Consider the following 20,653-nt stretch of genomic DNA (forward strand, 5'->3'; position numbering starts at 1 on the left):
TCTCCCCGTCTGCCCCCCCGCTCCCACGGAGGAATTTGTGCCTTCATAGAATCCTAGAATGGTTTAGGTTGGAAGGGATCTTAAAGATCAGCCATTTCCAACTCCCCTGCCCTGGGCAGGGATTCATCCCACCAGACCAGGCTGCCTAAGGCCCCATCCAACCTGGCCTTGGACACCTCCAGGGATGGGGCAGCCACAGCTTCCCTGGGCAACCTGTGTCAGTGCCTCACAACCCTCAAAGTGAAGAAATTCTTCCTTATGTCTAGTTCAATCTGCCCCCTCCAGTTTATACTCATTGTCCCTAGTCCTATCACTACAAGCCTGGTGTGGTGGGATGTGTCCCTGTCCCCCGAGGTGGGGGGGGGGGGGTTGGAACTAGATGATCTTTAAGGTCCTTTCTGACCCAAACTATTCTATGATTCTAAACCTTCCTCTCTCCAATTTAAAGCCATTCTGCCTCATCCTAGCACTCCATGTCCTTGTAGAAAGTCCCTTCTCGGTTTTCCTGTAGTCCCTTCAAGTACTGGAAGGTCACTGTAAGGTCACCCTGGAGCCTGCTCTTCTCCAGGCTGAACAAGAAGCACCAGTTCAAATCCTTGGGTTTCTACACCTGCAAAACATCCACAGACACTGCAGACGGATGCAGTTTTTCCTTTCAATCATTAGGAACTAAATCAACAACAAGGAAAACAACTGCTTGATAACATACTGGGACGATACCCGTGTGATCTTACAGCATCTGCAGCCCAAAAATATAAATTTTAAATTAGGTTTTTAATCACATAAGCAGTGGGCTAAGTGCTGGCTTGCCATTCATTTTGCCAAGCAGAGGTGCAAGTCCCCACATTCATCAGCTTTTCTGCAACGTTCAACAGCAAAGTCAAATTCTGCTATTTAAACACATTCAATAGAGATCACCTACAAAGGTCCAGAATTTAGTCATAATCTGAGAACATTATCTGCCCCCAGCTGCAGTTACGGATGACACGGAGAATTTACTTGCATGCTTAGGGCTGAGCCCCTCTTCTGCCTGAGCTGGTTGGCAGCTATGTTATCTATCAGAGAACACCTTCTTACTGGGTTATTACTACCTTAGCATATGCCTACACACAGCTGAGAAACAGGGATAGCCATGGAGATGTTCAGCAACAACAAAAAATGTTGAGTTTTTTTTAATAGCATTTACTTTTCATTTAGTAGCAGCCAGCATCAAAACACCGAGTCTTGTCATACCTCTGTTCCTGACAGCTAAGGGGAAGGCCAGAAACAAAGTCAAACCTCATGATTCCATGAAACTGATATAAATTTCACCTCTTGTTTTATCAGGCCCAACGCTTCGTTCCTGAAATTCATTCCTACCATCTCCCTTCACAATTTCTTTAAAGCCTTTTGTACATTAGCTGTTTCACAATGAAAGTCATCTTCCTACATGCATGTTGCAAAGTTGATTTATCTTTGCCAGTTATAAACAACCATAGGCAGATTTATTTCCAACACTTTTAGTGTCCTGGAACCACCCTAGCCATTTGATAGCTCTCATCATCTCAAAGTTAATCCATGCTCACAATGAAAAAAACTAGATATTTCACAGGCAGCTGAGAGCAGTCCCATCTCTGGAGGCAGCCCGTGAAAAGTCTAGTGCTGTAAGCTATAAAAAACAAGCTTTCCCGCCATGGTCTGGTTCCCCCGTGGTCATACCCCAAGCAAAGAGCCGGCAGCACCCGCTGACCTAAAAGCGATTTCAGAGACTTCCTCATTGAGGTGCTGTTCCCCCCTGCAACCAGCACAAGTTCTCTGGCTGATGCTGATACAGAGTAGAGTGAGAACAGGGTTTGGAGGGCAGAGGGAAAGCAGAGCAATGGAGGATATCCAGATATCCTGCTGAGATATGCAAAGGATGCTGAGAGACATCAAGGAACAGCCTGAGGAAATTCCTCAGCCAGCCCCCCAGCGAATCTTCCTGGAGAGGCAGAGGATCACTGGTTTGCCTTTGTACTTCCAAGGTTACCTGTCTGTCCGACACTCAAGATGCCAGGTAAGGCACACAGTCCCGGGAGGTGGAGATGTTGAACTATTTCTTTGAACATTTATCTCTGGGAGTTACAGGACTGTAAGGCAAAATGTTTCTTAGCAGTGGCTGACACAAATGGTTGCACTGAAATAATGATACCTAGTTACTTCTGTTCATACCACTGGAGGGTGGAGGGGAATACAAGAAATTATCTAAGGCAACAATCAATATCCCCAGGATCCCCTTGTAATTTACTATTACCTACTGAAATTTGGGTTGATTTTGACTGATTTCACAGCTACCACCATGGTGAAAAGATAATGCAGTATTTTTAATACCAAGGGCAAAGCGTGACATGATTATATAGCTCTGACGCATCCTCTATTTACTGGAGAAGAGTGTCCATCCTGAAGTCTTCACTGACACACCACATGAAGTCTATGTGAGATTCTCTACATCTTTTTTTTTTTCTTGCTAGTAAGGGCTGATGGTTTAACATATGTGGACTAAGTGTGAAAATAAAAGTGATTTTTTTTATCCAAGGTAACTATTCAGGGCAGAAATCTGTAAACACTGACATGCTTGTGTATGTTACAATAGTGTATGTGTTCAGGCATGTCCTTAAGCTGATTGCCACGCTAGATAATGAGAATCCTTGTAATTTGGTTTACAAAGTCATTTTTACCGTACCTACACTTATTATCTCTTTAGATACAGAAGCACAGACAGAGTATAGAAAATGGAGAGTCACGCAGTGCTAAAGGTAGATTCAATGGAAAGATGAAAATACCATTGTGGTTCACAAACACAGGAACAACCAGGTAGCACAGAAAACAGGACCTCAAAGAAACTAAAAGCAGACTAATAATCTTACCATTAATTCTTCTGCAGCACTAGAAATTATTAAATGCATTGCTTTGTTGTATCTAGCAGAAGAACACCTACAGGTTTAATAAAGCTCCCTATTACATTCCTGTATTTATCCTTTTATATAAAGCCTTTTTTTTCTCCAGAGCAATCCCTCTTTTTGAAATTCAGGAACTGCCATACTGGAGTAACAATAACTAACAAGGCAGAATGATAATATGCAGCCTATCTGAAGAGACTTATGTGAGACTGGCAAGGTATATTATCACTTTTGAGAGACCAGATGCCCAACGTAACACGTGATCCTGGGCAACTACTATTACTGTATTTCTATAGTGCAGAAAGTCCAGTTCATAAGGTGTAGTTCCAAAATTTCCCATGACACCCAGCACAGTACCACCATAAGCATTCACAGCCTTTATTAACTTGCCAGGGAGAGATGTTTTAATGAGGACATTTACCATGACACAACAGTGCAGTGCTCAGAGGTTCAGGTCCAGAGACTGAATGCTATAGAAAGTTTACATTAGTAATTCAACAGAAACCACCAGAAAGACTAGTTGGGAGCTAGCAGGGTAAGAACTAAAGATCGCCCGCAGGATACTCCAGGGACTATTTCTCACCCTAATTTGTATGACCTATCAGACCTCACTAGTTATTTCTCTTCTCAATTTTTGTGGCCATGTTTCAAAACCCTGCCTCAAAAAAAACCCCAAAAAAACAGGCCCCAAACCCAAAAGCAAACAACAGGAAAACCCCAAAACAAAGCAACAAACACAAAACAGGTAAGTAAACTGAAAACTACAACAGAGTTTCTTTTTGACAGAAGTTGCCTTCCAATTCAGTGTCCTGTAACAGCTATACACTTCTCAGGATATCAGGGGCAAATGAAACAAAAACCTTTTCCACCACACTGGCATGCCTGCATTAGGAAACAATTAGAAGAGTCAGACTATCATATTTACCTAGGCATGGTGTTGATTTATGAACACCACTACACATAATTTAAAGACAAAGCATGTAAAGTACCACTTAAATTTAAGAAGTCCACTTAACACGTCAAGCTACCATCAAGTTCCATGATCAATTCCCTAGACGAAGTAAGCTGGCAGGATCAAAATTCAATGCAAATAAGCACTTCAAGAGAATGGTGTTCAGAAGATTGGAGTCTTTACATGTGTTGGAGTCTTTACGTGTTCATGTCACACTGTTTTCTACTTGTACACCTTTTGGGGAGAGCAAGACTTTAAAGCGGCATTTAGAATTGATTTTCCTTCCTTCTTTTAAGCATCCCCTTTAAATAATTTTAAACTGTCTACAAAATACGTGCATGTGCTTTAACCATCTTTAAAACACTGAAAACAAACATATGATGACACATTTTTTTCTTAGCAGATCTTTCACTTTCAGCATTTTGTGGGAACTAAAAAGACAGTCTTCAAAAACTGACACTTCCTCCTTTCCAACAGGAATTTAGAGTGTATTGGACAGAACTCAGAGGAACTGTGCTCTTCTTTTATGACGATAAGAAAGCCCCAACAGTAAGTAATGTGCTACATTGCACATATGGATCCACATAACTTTCTTTTAGTCCAACAGAACATATGATATGTCACCTTACCACCTCTACCTTCCCCTCTAATTGAACATAGAGAACTAGGGAAGTGCAGGTTTTTGGGTGTGATGCAGCTTGGCAGGGAACTCATTTCCATACCTTTAGAAGAGAGTTATTTGAGGCTTCCTTATGAAATATAATTTTTTTTGTGACTGTAGTTGTTCTTGCACCATCATTTTTTGTTCTCTCAGGCTAATGACTGTGAATGTGGAAAAGAATGGAAGGGGTTCATTCTCACTCTAACAAAGGTATGGAAGAGTTTTATATCTCACTTCATGTCAAAAGTGTCTATATAAGGAGATTTTGTCTTCATGCATGCCAGAAGTTGACTTCCACAGGCAGAAAGGCTCACTTCTAAGGTGTCTACACTCACTAAACTGTTGAGGGGTTGTGTTGTTTTGTTTTGTGTTTGATTTTTGTTTTTCTGAGGAGAGCAAAACTCAGGCTGATTTAAAATCAGGTCATCTGCAATACACACTCTACCGCAGTATCTAGTCAAGTACAGTTCCCAATTCACTGTTTGCTGTCCAGGAAGGAAAAGACTTCTAGCACAAGTCCATCCCCTACATCTGTTTAAAAGGAAGCCTGCTCCGAGAGACACAATTCCCTACGTCTTTATCACGGGGTAAAGACATAACCAAGTAAGTAGCCAAACTGCATACTTGAGAGAACCCCTCAGCCCTGTGTTTCATTCTACTATTCTTCTTAGTTAAATGCACTTGAAAATAGCAAGATCCTCTTTGATAACGACCAGTGGAAAAATAAATTGAGTTTGTTCACAAATGACTTCACATTTACCTAGCTGAATCACTTAGAAAGCTAAGTATGGCTGAAGTAGATTAAATTACATTTATGTAGCCTTTTGCAGTATAGCAGCTGCAAAGTATCATGAATTCTTCCATCAATGTACGTTTCTCCTGAATCAGAACACAAATATCCTTATTTTACTATTCTAACAAAAATATATGTACAGCATTTTAATCAAAGCAGAGGCATATCCAAACATTCCAGATTATCACAGCTGCTTAAACCAAGCAGGTAAGAAAGATTTCTGCACAGTAGCTGCACTCAGACAGCTATCTATGATGAGCAGACAGAAACATTGCTTGCAGCATTTGTACACTCCTTCATTTTATTTTCATTAATGCTGTTCATTTTCAGATGTCAGTTCCACTGGATGAGTCATTACAACCTGGGCAACTTACAAGAATGCATGAAGTGCTAGAAAAGGAAAAGAAAAGAAGGCTCACAGTTAACAGTGGTTCCAGCACATCCTTGAACAGAAAAAGCCCTCCCAGCAGTACACTGACCACTATGCCAGTGTAAGCTCTGACTGAACTGTGTGAACCCTAACTTGACTAAAGAACCTTCCTTTCTTCTTTTCCAGTATTGTTTCCATGCACAGGTTCAATATCTAGCTGTTGTACAAGGGTTGCATAATAGCCAGTGAACAAAACCTATCTTAAGGCCTTTACAGAGATTTCCTAATGGAAAGATTACTCCTATATCTTCACTATGATGCCATTTGTTTTGAAAAGGTTCAGTGCAGCTAATTGCTATGCTTAAAAAACTTTTCAGAAAGCCATTTGGCTGCTGTTTGAGAAAATATCAATTACCATTGAGAAATTCAAGCTGAGTTCAAGATATTATTTTCACAATCTTTCCAAGGGCCCAGAAAGCATCATACCTGTATGCAAGCTTCACTTTCTCACCAAGAAGGCCAAAGCACTGCTGTCCTGAATTATAGCAGCATTAATCAGGAAGAATCCTTCAGATGTCGTGCCTCTTGGCAGCCATGGCTAATTACCCTGGATAAGCCCAGCATTATGAAGAGGTGTTAGCCTGGTAGACTGTGTTTCTGCATAACACAGAATGATGTGGCCTTGCCAGCATAATCCACATTCATGCCACTTCTCTCCTCCCTTCTACACAGGTGCCTCTATGCAGTATCTCAGCAAGAAGCAATAGAGATGTTAAAAAAGAATCCTTCATGTGGGAATTTGATCCTGCGTCCTGGCAGTGACAGCAAGAACTATGCAATCACTACCTGACAAGAGCTGGAGTAGGTTGATTCCACAATATATTACCCCACTCTTAAGTAGTATGCACTGTATGAAAAAGCTGAATTCTTAATATCCAGAGTTGGCATGTGAAACACATGCCTTGCCTTGAGGCTGCTTTCAGAGAGAAAAATGAGGCAGCAAGAGTTCTTGGTTCTCTCCTCCAAAGCCAGTTAGATTAAACAAAGATGCAATAAAGATCAATCAGCAAGGTCCCATTTCCTTGGTTAAGTAGACTTCCCCTGTTTGCCATGAAACCCTACTCAGTTAAAAAAATTATTACAGCAAATGAAAATGGAACAAGCCCTTTTGTAAAATGAAAAATGAAATATGAAAGAGAAAAGTATTTTCAAAACAGTAACTTAGTCTAGAAACATACCACATTCCAACTGATTTGTCATGTTTTAGCTTTTACGGATCTTCAGAAGCTATCCGAGATACCAGGAATGAAATTTGCAATTTTCAGCGTTTCTAAACTAAAACAGAAAAAGCCAAACCCTGCCACACACCTTCAGTTTTGAAGTTCTGGGGGTATTTATTACAAAGCACAATCACTACTCCTGCAAAGTAGTTTACATTGACAATGAACCATCAAAACGTATTTCACTTCAGGCAGCATATCCACTTTTATTTTCTTTCAGTGCCCCACGCTTAAAGCACTACAAAGTGATGTCCAAAGGAACAAGTTACATTATTGAATTGGAAAGACAGGTAAGTGAGCAATTCCCTTGTTGCTGATACTTAAGCAAGTGTAAAAAATATCATTTTACAAAAAATAAGAAAAACTCTACTAAATTCTTAATTATAATTTGTGACTCAAAGTAAAGTACGCAGAGCATTCACCTCTCTTGTTAGTCCAGCTAACCTAATCTCAGAGAATAAGTTAGTTCTAAAGAACTAGAAAAGGGGGGATGGGGGAAGGGGAAGCCACATGAGCATATTCTCTCTGATAAAAATAAAATGAAACCACTCACAAAACACCCAAGATCACCTAATTTTTTTTTTCAACTCGGGCTTCAGTGCTAAGCCAGAAAACTGAGCTCTCATTGCAGCTAGAAGTTCAAAATGCACTTCATGTAACTCTGAGAAATAAAATTGAATTAGTTGAAGCTTAAGCAAGGCTCTATGAACCCTGTTATTCAGTTAAAGAGTTTCCTTCCACTTTTCTTAAGACACCTTTAACTTGGCCTGAGAAACATCCTATTGGTTTGAAAAAGCATTTGCTGCTATACCAACTCCTGAAAACGCACCAGTGCTCACGGAAGAGCACAACAGAGCAGAGAGGTTTCTTTACTCATTTGATGGAGCGGAAGGAGTTCTGTGTCCAAGGGTCAAAATTACCATAGACTGCAGAAGGCCATCCTATACCTCACTGCATCCAGTATCACTTCTTTGGGAAACACTGCCTGCCTGCATATTTTTAAAAATGTGTTCTCAACACACTTAGCATGTCTTATTTGGTCGGGAGGTTTTGGGTTTGTGTTAGTTTTATATGGTTTGGTTTTTTGTTTTGGTGAAACAGGTGATGCTCCCAAGCCTTCAGGATGTTGTCAATTACTTTGTGACCCAAACCCGAGGGAACCTGAAGCCATTTGTCCTACAGACACACACTGCAGAGGACCCAGCATTCCGAAAGCAAGCTGTTTGCTGAAGGCACACACAGGAACAGTCCTACTGAAAGAAAGAGGCACAAGAAGCAGCACGGGAACTCTGCACTATTGAAGATAAACAGAAGGCATTCCCCGAGCTATTCTTTCTCAATTTCTGGAACAGCTTTGTTGGCTCAAAACTAAGAATGTGACACAGCTTCTCCCAGAAAAACTGATGAGATTTGTGGAGGGCAAATAACCCAAATCCCTGTAAAAAGATTAAATGCGGGAAAAGAAGAACAGGCAAGAGCAGAAAATAAAGGACATACTGCCCCTGCAAAATGTGATGCAAAAATACTGTATTGAAATTAGGCAGACAGAATTTGCGGGCTCAATTCTGTCACTGGCTTACAGTGCAACCAACTCTATGTAAAAACCCCAGTTCTTGTTATTTTTAACAGTATCTGTGCCACTTATGACATGCCATGCGAGAACAGCAATGCTTCATCTCTGCTGGCTCTTTGAGCTCTGCCAGAGAGGTGCAATATAGACCAAAAAGCAGAAAATACAAGTCTGGGTAATTTAAACTGGGCATTCCTTGTTTTCTGCAAGGTCATACAACTCTTACAGGACCTGGAACATCTCAAGTAAGGCGCATCTGCCCAGCTGAACATTCCCACCCCTTCTATGTGTCAGCAGGAGTGTTCATCAGACCCTGCAATAAGCTGCTTCCCAAAAGTAAACAAAAATAAATTGTGTGCTGTATTAAGCAAATTCACACTGAATTTGCTCACTCCACTGTGCACAGCCTTCAGTATAAACACATTCCCTACGAGCAATTCAGAACACAAAAAACCAATTTTAATGAGCCACTTGACATGCGCAGTTCTTCCACGTAAAGTCTTTAGGTGAGATTTTTCCTAGGTTTACTTATATCCAGAAAGATTAAAGGTCTGCTCATAAGTATCTAGAGCCATTGTGCATTTTCAGTTTTTCCACCAGCAACTATTTAACTGAGCAGAACCCACCCATACAGCAGACATCCATCCAACAGATACACATAAAGCTGTACAGATACACAAGCAACATCTGTAAATTCTGGCCCCAACCTCTGCTAACCTCGACCTGGACATTTTGGCAAGGGTTCCACATAGCTGTATGCATTGTCATTAATAAAAGCCATTCTATTAACTATATCTTAACATTTACTTTAAATGCTGAGGGCCATCAGATGGCATTCTAGCAAAGCACTGAGACTTTACTAATTACTATGCTACTTACTTTGAAAACATAAGCATGATGTTGACACCACACTAATGTACCAGAGTGTACTTAGTAGTTTCATTTCCCAGTCTCCATTTGTGAGAGGTGACAGCGTTTTCGATTTGATCCAAACCTTTAAGTGATCCTTAGCACCAATTAGTGATTCCAGTTAAGAGGTCACATTCTCATACTAGCACAGTGAAATATGTTGTAGTAGTTATTCAGAAGTGGAAAGTTACTGTCTGCTTGTGCCTTCTCTGCACTTTAGTAATCTTTTCTCCTGTTTCAAAAATTTTCTTTAAATTAATTTCTTAAAAAATAAAATAAGTTAGGTAGTTTAAAAATATTATTAATCTAGAAAATTTTATCTATGAACTAGACTGACTGTATAACTATATACACATTCCAGAAGATATACTGAATGTAAGACTAAATCTCAAATATTGACATAATTATGTTGATTCCAGCTATTCAGTTCCATAAATTTTGGTGACTAAACAGACTAATGACTGTTATTCCTGAATACATTTAACCGAGAAGGTAAAAAAGCGGAGGTAAAATTCCTGACCAATAAATGTTGAAGTGTTAAGATACCCCTAAAGCTTAATAAAGTACAATCGAGGATAAATAGCTAAGTAGTCAATAGCTTTTGCAACAGCTGCAGGAGATGTGCTATCAATCTCTAAAGCTTAAATACATTAAAAGGTTTTCCAGTTTATAGGGTTTTATGCTAACCTCACTTCACTCTATCATCGTTGGGAGAATAAAAGAACTACCAGCTCAACTATCCAGTGTTTAAATGACAGAGAAAGTAAGGTGGCTTCACAGATGTTTTTGTTACGCACTTCTGCCTAACCACAGCAGCAAAGCTAGTCCTTAACCATTTCTGATTAACCGGATTCTTTATACTTAGATAGCCTAGTAACTGACTGATAAAAACCTCCATGTTCAGTGCAACTCAGGCTTGTGTAGTGGACAAGTGTAGAGCATAACCATTCACTGTAAGGAAATGGTGCCAAAAGGAGCAGTTGAGGAAACGTTTTTTGCTGTGACAAATATCGAGAGCCATTTGCCATTTCCTCCTTTCAAAGACATCATTGGCCACAGTGTTTTTAATTTGGTGAGGGCAGAAAGGCTCAACCACACAAAAGATTTTCTCTTTCTGGAAGGCAAAGTTTTATTATTTAAAGTGTTAACTCAGCTGATAGGTTTCCACTTTTCCCATATTGCAGTATTCCCCAAAGAACAGTCTAAGTGCAGATAATCAGCAATTCCAGGTCTCTTGACTGCAGGGGAGAGGACAATTTACACCTACTCAAAACCTGCCTCCCTGTTTCCATGTTGAGACTGACATTAGATAGCTGCTAAAGACACACAGCATTACTAACTGTTCAGAAGAGAGCATTGGCACCACAGTAAAGCAGTTCATCTGCTTTTAAGTGGGAGTTCAAAACTTTTGGATGAATTATATCTCATGTGTAGATGGCAAGAATGAAATTCTTGTTTGAGAATTACATAACATATGAAATGGATTTGAGATGTTCTTAAAACACCAGGAGTCATAAAATGGCAGTTTCCCCATTTTTTGCACTCTTTGCTAAACAGCGGCTAATTTGCACATGGGGACCATTTGTTAGGTTCACCATTCTTCTTGCTTTCTTCAGCTCCCCAGAAATTAATACAAATCCTGTCTTTAAGGTAAGGACAGTACTGGGCATTCCATCTCATGGAGTGACCAATCCTCTTTTGAGCAAACAGGCTTGAAGAAAACAGGAGCTGAAGAAACATAAATCCAGTTTGTCTTCAGTGCAAAGCCACTGATTTTCACCATTTGTTTTAATTAAGGCTTCACCAAAAAGAAATTGATAGTACCATCTTTAATAGCTGAAAATTAGTACACTCCTTTCAGAACAAATGGTCTGGGAGCGACTTGTGTGTCTCTACCATCAATTGTCTTCCTGAACAAAGTAATATCTCACTGGCGGTCCTGGCAAGTCTTCATCTCCATCAGTCTCCGGGGCAAACGATACCGTCAAATCCACATACTTCTTATCAGCTGATGGTTTCACAAGCTTCTGCATCCTACAAGGAAATGGAAGGACAGTCTGTAAACGTACCAGAAGGAGATTTGGCACTGGGGATTCAGGACCAGAATGGGATGAATTTCACTGCCAGCAATGAAGCCAAACATACTAGAAATCAGATTAAAATAGAGACTAAGCCACCTCTTAATTTTGACACAAAAGTTGTTCCTCTACCAGAGGTACAGCAAATCTTTTTCCATTTTCTTGATAGACATAGCTCACTAGTGACCTATTACATTGTTCACTAACAAGTGCTCAGTACAAAAGAGAAGTGAAAACGGCCAGTTTTGGATGGGATTCCTCATTGATGTAATTTCTCTTTCACGTCTTGCTGAGGCACAAGGCAAAGTTAGCTTTCTCTATGGGATTTTGGTTGAACTAGCAAGAGCAAGTTCTTGGCCTACCATTAATGGAGAACCACTCCGTGCAGATACTAGATACAGAGTTCTGATGGAAATAATTCTATTGGAGTTAAGACTTATTAAGTCCTTGAATTTTGATGCTGAATAGCAATGAGGGGGTAAAACCAGCCAGGCTACCTTCATGACCACAATGTGAGCCTAAACTACGTAAGCATGTCATGTCTTTGTGCAACTTTCCCCCTTTGCTCTCCACAGCCTCAAAAGCTACAGCTATTGCTTTGAAGTTGCACAGAAAAATACCGAAGTAGAATGTCAATCAGTCTCACTTTCATTATGTATCTTTGGATGTCTCAAAACTATTTTTTTGCCAAGTCGGAGCACTAGTTGATGAGGCCAGGTCAAATGCTAGGAGGCTGAGGGGACACAGTCACCCATTCCTATTCCTGACAGGTCACTTAAAGAGAAAGGTCTCCCTTCTGAATATGCTTTAGCACACAAGTTCAAAAGCTGCTTTGCTTTCCCCAAAGTACGCGTTCCCTTCTTGGAATAACATAAAGCAGTAGCCTCTTCTCAGCACAGATACTGAGGTCGTATCTATTTGCATGAGAAAGATCTAAACTACAGAGCAGAGCAGGTAACTGTCTGTAAAACTTGCTTTTAAGGAGTATGCTAACAGTCAATGCTGTGATTCTGAAATGAAGGCACATTTTTTCCATGCTTGTCATATTACAGCAAAAGAAATTTTAAACACCTGAAGTAAAGATAAATACATAAGCAAGAACAGAGTCTGCTGTGCAAATATTTAATAAAGCTTTTGAGACTGTTTGTAACAAACCCCAAACTGCTGTAACTACATGGAAAACTTGAACGTAGTCTCAGGGTAATAAGAAATCCTGATATTCACAAGAAGGCAGTTTCATACCATGCCTTTGCCTTCATTACACTCCCCACACATTCAAAATGATGTATAGAGCTGTAGCAGCAGGAATATAAACAACTTATTTTGCGATAGGTTGTAAATTCACATATTTGTATGCCAGGTGCTCTAAACCAAAGGCAGTACCAGTGTAAAGGCTCTTCTCTCCCTGCAAGTTTTAAGTAGTTTACCCGTGACCCATACTAATTTGCCTGGCATTAACTACTGTCAGACCTCTGAAACAGCACTGATCGATGCATCTGCTTGCTCCAGCAGAGCCTGTGAGCACCGAGCCCAACATCACAGGAGCCGTGAAGAACAAATTCTGAGCTAAAGATGTTCAATCAACACATGAAGTAGACCTAAATCTGGGTGACATCTGGCCGCTACTTTGCAAAGGTCTATCAGTCAAAAAACAATGCCCTGCCCTCACATACTTCCAAATTTACTGTTTGTTATACCTCAATTTCCTGCCAATGAACGACACTGCAAAGCCTTCTGAATAATCTTTTTAAAAGTGCTATAGCGAACTAGAATCTGAAGGAATTATTACAACCTGTGCAGTTTCCCAGAAATCTCAATCTGCAACTAATGCATTAACTCCTTCCTGAATAAGAGTTCTCATTCTTCCAGAGCTAAGCTGCTCTAAGAGGTTCGATTAGTCTTGTTCTGCTCAAACTAAGGTACATTCCCTGCCAAATAAACTTTACTGTCAGACTTCTTTGGGCTTCTCATTCTGGCATTCATCAGTTAGAGTAGCTTCTTGCAAGTCCCCTGCCCTCACCACAGAGGTTAATTCACTTACTCTTTTTTTTTTCTTCAAAGAAAGACATTATCTTTTTCTTTCCCAAATATCAATGACTAGAAACCACTTTGAGAGAAAACATTGCTGTCAGACACACATCCTTATGAAATGCCCAATGAACAAAATCTGTACATGCACTCACACCTCTCAATCCATTTTCCAGTTATACTTACGTCAGCTTTAATCTTTTAATATGACCTGGCATCACAGGAACATACAGCATTTTGACTCCCTGTACAACCATAGTTGGCTCAATACCATATTTCTCCTGGAATTCACAAATGAAAAAATTATTAAAGGACTAGGACAGCTGCACAAGCCATCAGATATTACTACTGCTAATGTTACAAATAATTATACAAAACCACAGAACCCAACCAGAAAACTTGCTAATGCATGGACATTGGCAGAAGTTTTATTAAGATACATTTGAGCCTATTGAATTAACAAAGAATTTGAAAATAGGCTTGAATGCCCACTGACATTAATTCTTTCTAGAATTACCCTAGTAATTCTAGAAACAACCCAAAACAGGAAAACCCTTTACTCTAGTAGTGTATTAACCCAGCAGAGTATATAACTTACTCTGACAGAATTTATGAAGTCCAACAGAGTAAAATCCTCTTTCCCATAAATTGTCCACCTGTCCCAGATTGTAAATGACATCCCATTTCTGTTTTAAAAAGAGAAAGGCTGTTTGTTACTTTAGAACATGAACTCAGGCACTTCTTTTAAACATCTATTATGAACTGCTGTGTCTTCTAGTGACTTGCTCTTTTATCTTGAGCAAATCTCTCTTCCCTCTCTGCTGCCACTTCTCCAGCCATTTGACCTGGCTAAGCATAAGACACAGTAAGAACTCTGAGTAAACACGGTATCTGGAAATGAACTTATGGCGGTTTTACTGAAAAATAGCTCTTTTATTGACTAAGATGCAGAAGTGTGTCTAGTCTGTATAGACAGGATGTTTATTAATAACCATGTCACAAACCTAACTCATCTATATGAGCAACAGCTTCCACTGAAACCAAAACCAAGCCCTTAAAATCACTATTTTTAAAATTAGGACAGAAGAGTATGTGCTGCATTTTCCAAACACGAAGTTCTCAAGCAATGCAGTACAGAGTCAATGGATAATTGTTTGATAGCAAGCACTAAGTGATTCATGATCTTCCAAGTTTAAAGAAAAACAAAAAAATAACCTTGAATATGTGTAACATTTGAGTATGACCATGAACTGTGGTCACATTTCTGCTATGCAAGCACATAAGGCCTTAATAACTGTATAAACTTCACACTCGTTCTAATGGCTCACCAAGTTCTAAGCATCAATTACCAGGTTTCCAAATATCACCTGTCTGCCGCTGTCCTTCCTACCTGATTTCTGTTCTTCTTACTTCAGCAGTTTCTGTAAATACCACTATAGGAATAGCTAGATTCAGAAAACAGTTCTTGTATGCATCAGCTGGGTAGCCACCCACAACTTTGATGAGTTCCAGTGCAACCTGCAGTAAATAAGAATCCCATAATTCCATGATACCAAGCACAGGTTATAGGTACTGCATTATCCACACTAGCTTACTTAAGAGACCAACAGCTACAGAGTAAGTTGTTAATGAGATCAGCCTTTGTCCAACAGCAGAATAAATGACACCTGGAAACGCAACCTAGTGTCGTGGTCGAGGCAATCCACGACACGTAGAAGTTGTGGGCCAAAAGACCATCTTCATTGATTTTACAAGACTTTTTATACCCCTTCCCGAGCTGCGCGTCCATGCACAATTGGTTTAGCTAAAAAACAACAGTTCATAATTGGATGACTCCTTCTCAGTTGTAACTTCATAATTGGGTCATTCCACCTGCAGCCTGGCAGCTTCCTAATCTTGTTTACTTGGCTCTTGGCACTTTCCAGCTTCTCCAAGGATACACAGGCATCTATTCAAGGCCAATGTTTAAGATCACACAATCTAACTCCTTGGACCAGCCGAGGTTTTCCACAACCTAGTGTGCCACAAAAATAAATTCTTCTGCCACTAACGGAATTACTTAAAATGTTCAAGTGTTCCTGATGTAGGACTCATCTTGAATTAAACAACTTTGGAAATCTCCACAAAGTATGCAGTTCTGTTGAGTTTCAGGAATGTGAACGCTTCAGGAATGTGAACTACTAGAGAATACATCCTTTCCACTCTTGGCAGTGGCACTCAGATGAAAGTTACTATTAATTGCAGAAAACAAACCAAAATGCTGATCTCCAAGTCCTCCTTCTGGTCAGCAAACCAGAAATAAAACACTAAAGGCGTACCAAATCCAGAACGAAGACAGACCTTTTGCATTGGTACATGAGAAAAGAAGACTCAGTGTGAAATAAACCCATTTCTTTAGCAAGGCTCTGTCAGGGTAACATTAATCAATATCCAGACAGCAGCTGTTTTAGGCAAGGAACATTAAGAGAAAGAAATATGCATTTTAAAAAGTATACTCACTAGCCCTGATACTGCAGCAGTAGCTGTTGCAATTGCAGGAATAATCTTTCCAGCAATGCGCTTTGTTTTGAAGCGATCTGCTGGTTCGATGTTGTACATCTTAGCTCGCAAGTTTGAAGCTGCTGTTATGAAATCTATATGTCCATTACTATCATCATCTTTTTCAAAGGAGATGGGCTTCATTTGCAAGTCATCTGCTCATAAGAAAAAAAAAAATAGTGCAAAGAATTATTATTAGAAAATGGAAGTTGTCCTAAACATATGTTATAAGGGACTAGAACGTTAATAAATTAAAAATTTCACATTCTGGAGCCTACTGTCTTTCTTACAACTTGCTTTTCCATGCTAGAAGCAGAAACGTCACTACCAATCCCAGTTGTTGAAAGCGAGTAATGAATGAAATAGCAATGAAGCTCCATAATCTTATTTTCTTTGCAGCACCAGGAACAGATTTTGGACAGATGCCTTATGGATGCTTCTTATACACCCCACCTCACTACAGTTCCATCTGTGAGAATTCCCTCTATTAAGCTTTATCTGTAACTGACTATGGGCTCAATAGCACGGGAGACAGAGGTTAGGGTGACACTCTGTGGGACGGGGTTAGAGCTAAGCTAATCTTTCTTCCCCGTGTTCATGGTCTAAAAATGCATGCATGTAGTGGTTGCACAATGATCTTCCCATGTGGCCAGGCACAAAAACGGGATTTGAAGATCCTCATTTTAACGTATCTAGAAGACACAGAAGACAACTAACAGCTTTCACAATTTAGGATAATTTACGGTTGATTCCTGTAATAGTAACTCTCAACATCCTCATACCAGAATCACTTTCGGTTCACTTGGGATCTGAGCAGCACTACTTCTCTCCTGAGATTTCAATTCCCTGCTGCCTGCTGACTGTCATCAAGGTTGTACTTACATGCACCTCTTACAGAGAGCCCTGAAACTTGCAAGAATCTCAGACATATGGAAGCCTAGGGTAATGTACAGCAATAATGACAGTCACCTGCATGGCACTTTAGAAAGCTCTAGAGATCAGCTATCTGCTTTCTGTAAATTACAGAACTGCTTCTTTCCCAAGACCCAAATGTCATGCTACCGGCAGAGCAGCTGCAAGACGTTACTAAGCTACGAAGCTAGTTTGCACTACTCACTTTGCAGAGCTTCATTGCATAGTATAGACTTCTCCAGCTGGAAAATAGCATTTCTTTCGTCCTCACTGCTGACTGGAATATGATCTGGTTTTCTTGCAGTTTCATCAGTCTGTACAACCTGCAAGTGCATGCAGTCCTTGAGCAATAAAATACATGAATTTTGTACAGCACCAGTGTGAAGCGTACTAGATTTCCTGTCTTCCCTCCAGTCTTTCCTCCCCAGTTCAAGAGACAGACTTATTGGAGCAAGTCCAGCCAAGGGTCACAAAGACTATTAAAGGACTGGAGCATATCTCATACAAGGAGAAGCTGAGAGAGTTAGGACGATTCAGCCAAGAGAAGAGAAGGTTCAGTGGAATCACATCAATGCGCGTAAATATCTGACGGTGGGCAAGTACAGAAGGCAGAACCAGACCCTTCTCATTGGTGTCTAGTGACAAGACAAGGTGGTAAGGGCACAAACTGAAGGGCAAAACATTCTATCAGAAACATAAGAAAATACTTTAAAGAAAAAAAGAAAAACAAAACACCCAACCCAAACTGTGAGGACGGTGGGAGAGGCTGTGGAGTCTCCATTCTCAGAGATATTCAAAACCCGAAGGGATACAGTCCTTGATGACCTGTTCTAGCTGCCCCTGCTTGAGAAAGGGGATTGAGATAGAGACTAGATGGTCTCTAGATGTCCCCTCTAACATCAACCATTCAGCAATTCCAAGTCAAATTATCAGTTTTGTCTCACAAGGTAAGCAGACATGAGACAAATGTTAACATTGGGCAAGAAAATAAGAAAATACCCTGGAATATTTGATAACTTTAAATGATTACAAATGCTAGACACTGTACAATAACAGTTAAGCTGTTTTGCAGTTAACATCTCAAAAATAAACATAAAAGTAACGACAATTCCTTTATATAGCCTAGGAAGAAATAACAAATTGATACTAGTTTTGGATTGCTTTAAAGTTGTTTACGAATAAAATTTTTAATATTTTTATTTAAATAGTATAGACTCATATAAACTTTAAATGCCTGCAGACTTAATCATGCTCATACATGAACAACTAAGTTAAAACAGATGATTTGCAAAAGCCAAAAAAAACCCCACATCTTGCATTTAGCATCTAGTACAGAGATACCTTAGCTATGTCAAGTTAAAGCAACGCTGTATGCCAGGACACTCTTGTTTTCCCAAACCACATCTTAATTTGTGTGTATTTTTCATCAGCATCAATGCAAGAAGTAGCTGGAGAGGTAGGATACTGCCTGTGGATTTCTTTTTCTCCTGAAACTATGTATCACACTTACTTTGTTTGAAGGCCTGAACTCCGGTACCTTCACAGCTGAAATGATCTTCCAGATAGTTTCCTCTGACAAATCCTATTATGGTTTTTAAGAGAAACAATTTAAATTCACATCAACTCAAAAAGGCACCCACAGCAGCATGTCAAAGAATACCAAAATCAAAAAATCCCACAAATATTCAATGACATTTCAGTGAAACGTCATCACTGAAACACCAAGTGATATTTCAGTTGCCACAGTGAACCAGAGTGGTGTGAAATGACTAGCACTTGAAAACTCAACAGAACTGAAGTGGAAACATGACTTAGAGAAAGATCCAATTAGATAAGAAAAAGGGTAACAAGAAAAGCAAAGGGATAAGCAATACAGAGGCTGCAGGTAGTAAAAAATAAAACTCCTAGACCATAGCTTCATTAAAATTAATTAAAACAAATGCCTTAAACGGATCTTCTTTCAGTTCAGTTATTATCTTGCACAGGAAACAGGTTCACCAAAATAAGAATTCCTGAGTTCAGTGCTTACTGAATACATCCAATATACAAGTCATTTCTTCTCCAGGTTGGGGCTTTATAAAAAGACAACTAAATGTAAGCAGTTGCTGAACAGCCAGTGCTGAAGGATGGATTACTTTGAAAATCACTTTAATCAGTTCTTGGAAAGTTCTTGGGCCAAAACTGAACACATATATCCAATTTATGCAATACGGACAGTTAAAATACATGGATTACCTTTTCTGTGAAAGGAACACAGTACACTGTTGCAAAGAGCTTTGCTGCGCTCACAATGAAACCATAGTGCCTGAAGAAAGAGCAAGATAATTATTTTGGATTGATTGGTTTTTACTTCAGCTGCAAAAAGGTTTGCAATCACATTCAAAGATGTCTTGAAAACACACACAGAGAAACCAACTTTCCACCCTTCAGTGTACACAGTACAAAAAGAGATGATAGATTTTGAGGGACTCGGAAATCTTCCCCAAAACTAAGCAAACTTTGATGAGTGATGAGTCATTTAATGAAAACTACATTTCCTTAACCTCTGCCATCAAGAAAACAACTACACTCACGTGACATCAGTATGATAACAAGCTTCACCTCAGAAATACTTTTATATTTGCTATGATCTTAGTTTCACATCAGTGAAAGTTAAATTACCTGCAGTGAAAGTATGAGGTAGCTCACCAAACCTGCTACAGTGTAAGACTATGCCCTAGTACCTATCAAGTACCAGTTCAGCATCTGCTGCTATAAAGCCTCGCGCTTTCCTGCCGTAGCAGGAGTTTTAAAGGAATCTATAAAACACATCAGCGTCAGTACCATACTTACAAAGGATTACTAAATTCAAACTTCACTGGGAAAGGTGGCCTCTTTGGTGACTGCCAGAACAAACCTGGTAAGAAGACAGACTTAAGATGAAATCCTAAGGAATCTAGAAGAGCAACACATGAGGTACATTATGAATGCACAACAGGAACAAAGAGGCATTTGTACTTACTTCCATCTTTTAATCGTGTATCAAGGGGAAATGAATGAAGGAGCTGAAGAGCCTAGAGGAAAAGTCAGAGAAGCTTTTGTAATCTATCATATACAGATTGTCATGATCACACTAAATCAAGTCCTGCTTTTAGTTATGATGTGAAATCTTGATACAGCTCTTAAGACAGTCTAATATGTAGTTGAGGTAATATAAAGAATTAAGAAAAATCTAAGACGCCTGTGATAAGATGGGAAGCTTAATGAGATATAATTACTACTAGACAGAGTGACCTACCCATTCATTCACAGGACAAAGATGACAACGTTACCTCATTCAAAGTCCAACCAAGACACTTAATCCAACAAACAAAGCATTTCCCCCCACTCCCCACCCCTTGTCACTTTAGGATTCTTGCATGCTGGTTCACAATTGGGAATGCAACATTTTCTCAATGTGACAGCTACCACCAGAGCTTCCATAAGCACAGATATGACACAACGTCATCTTAACATCTTTCCTACAAGATCAGATACACACACACTTTAAGTAACAATTCTCAGAATAACTGGCTCTTATTTCAGACAACTTTCCTTTCACACCTTTGGGAAAACCAGGGATGTGAAGATGAGTTCAGTAACAAAATTTAATGAGAGAAACGAAA

At 39.6% G+C, this 20,653-nt stretch overlaps 2 protein-coding genes across 2 annotated transcripts in view; one reads left to right on the forward strand and one right to left on the reverse strand.

The window, feature by feature from the left end:
- Positions 1-1,897: 1,897 nt before the first annotated feature.
- Positions 1,898-8,204, forward strand: STAP1 (signal transducing adaptor family member 1). The gene is given in 7 exon segments (XM_069854975.1): positions 1,898-2,035; positions 4,348-4,548; positions 4,685-4,741; positions 5,655-5,815; positions 6,427-6,555; positions 7,195-7,264; positions 8,076-8,204. Coding segments are annotated over 7 exon segments (885 nt in total).
- A 3,063-nt stretch (positions 8,205-11,267) lies between these two features.
- UBA6 (ubiquitin like modifier activating enzyme 6) overlaps positions 11,268-20,653 on the reverse strand; it is a 30,248-nt gene continuing 20,862 nt past the window's right edge. Inside the window, exons 24-33 of the mRNA XM_069855467.1 lie at positions 20,011-20,062; positions 19,842-19,905; positions 19,245-19,314; positions 18,520-18,591; positions 17,215-17,332; positions 16,059-16,252; positions 14,950-15,077; positions 14,158-14,245; positions 13,746-13,840; positions 11,268-11,487 (exon numbers count right to left, since the gene is read on the reverse strand). Coding sequence (XP_069711568.1) covers positions 11,352-11,487; positions 13,746-13,840; positions 14,158-14,245; positions 14,950-15,077; positions 16,059-16,252; positions 17,215-17,332; positions 18,520-18,591; positions 19,245-19,314; positions 19,842-19,905; positions 20,011-20,062 — 1,017 coding nt within the window. The 3' untranslated portion in view covers positions 11,268-11,351. The remainder of the gene's footprint in view (positions 11,488-13,745; positions 13,841-14,157; positions 14,246-14,949; positions 15,078-16,058; positions 16,253-17,214; positions 17,333-18,519; positions 18,592-19,244; positions 19,315-19,841; positions 19,906-20,010; positions 20,063-20,653) is intronic.

This window comes from Phaenicophaeus curvirostris, chromosome 4 (genome assembly GCF_032191515.1).
Source record: "Phaenicophaeus curvirostris isolate KB17595 chromosome 4, BPBGC_Pcur_1.0, whole genome shotgun sequence".
Taxonomy (NCBI): Eukaryota; Metazoa; Chordata; class Aves; order Cuculiformes; family Cuculidae; genus Phaenicophaeus; species Phaenicophaeus curvirostris.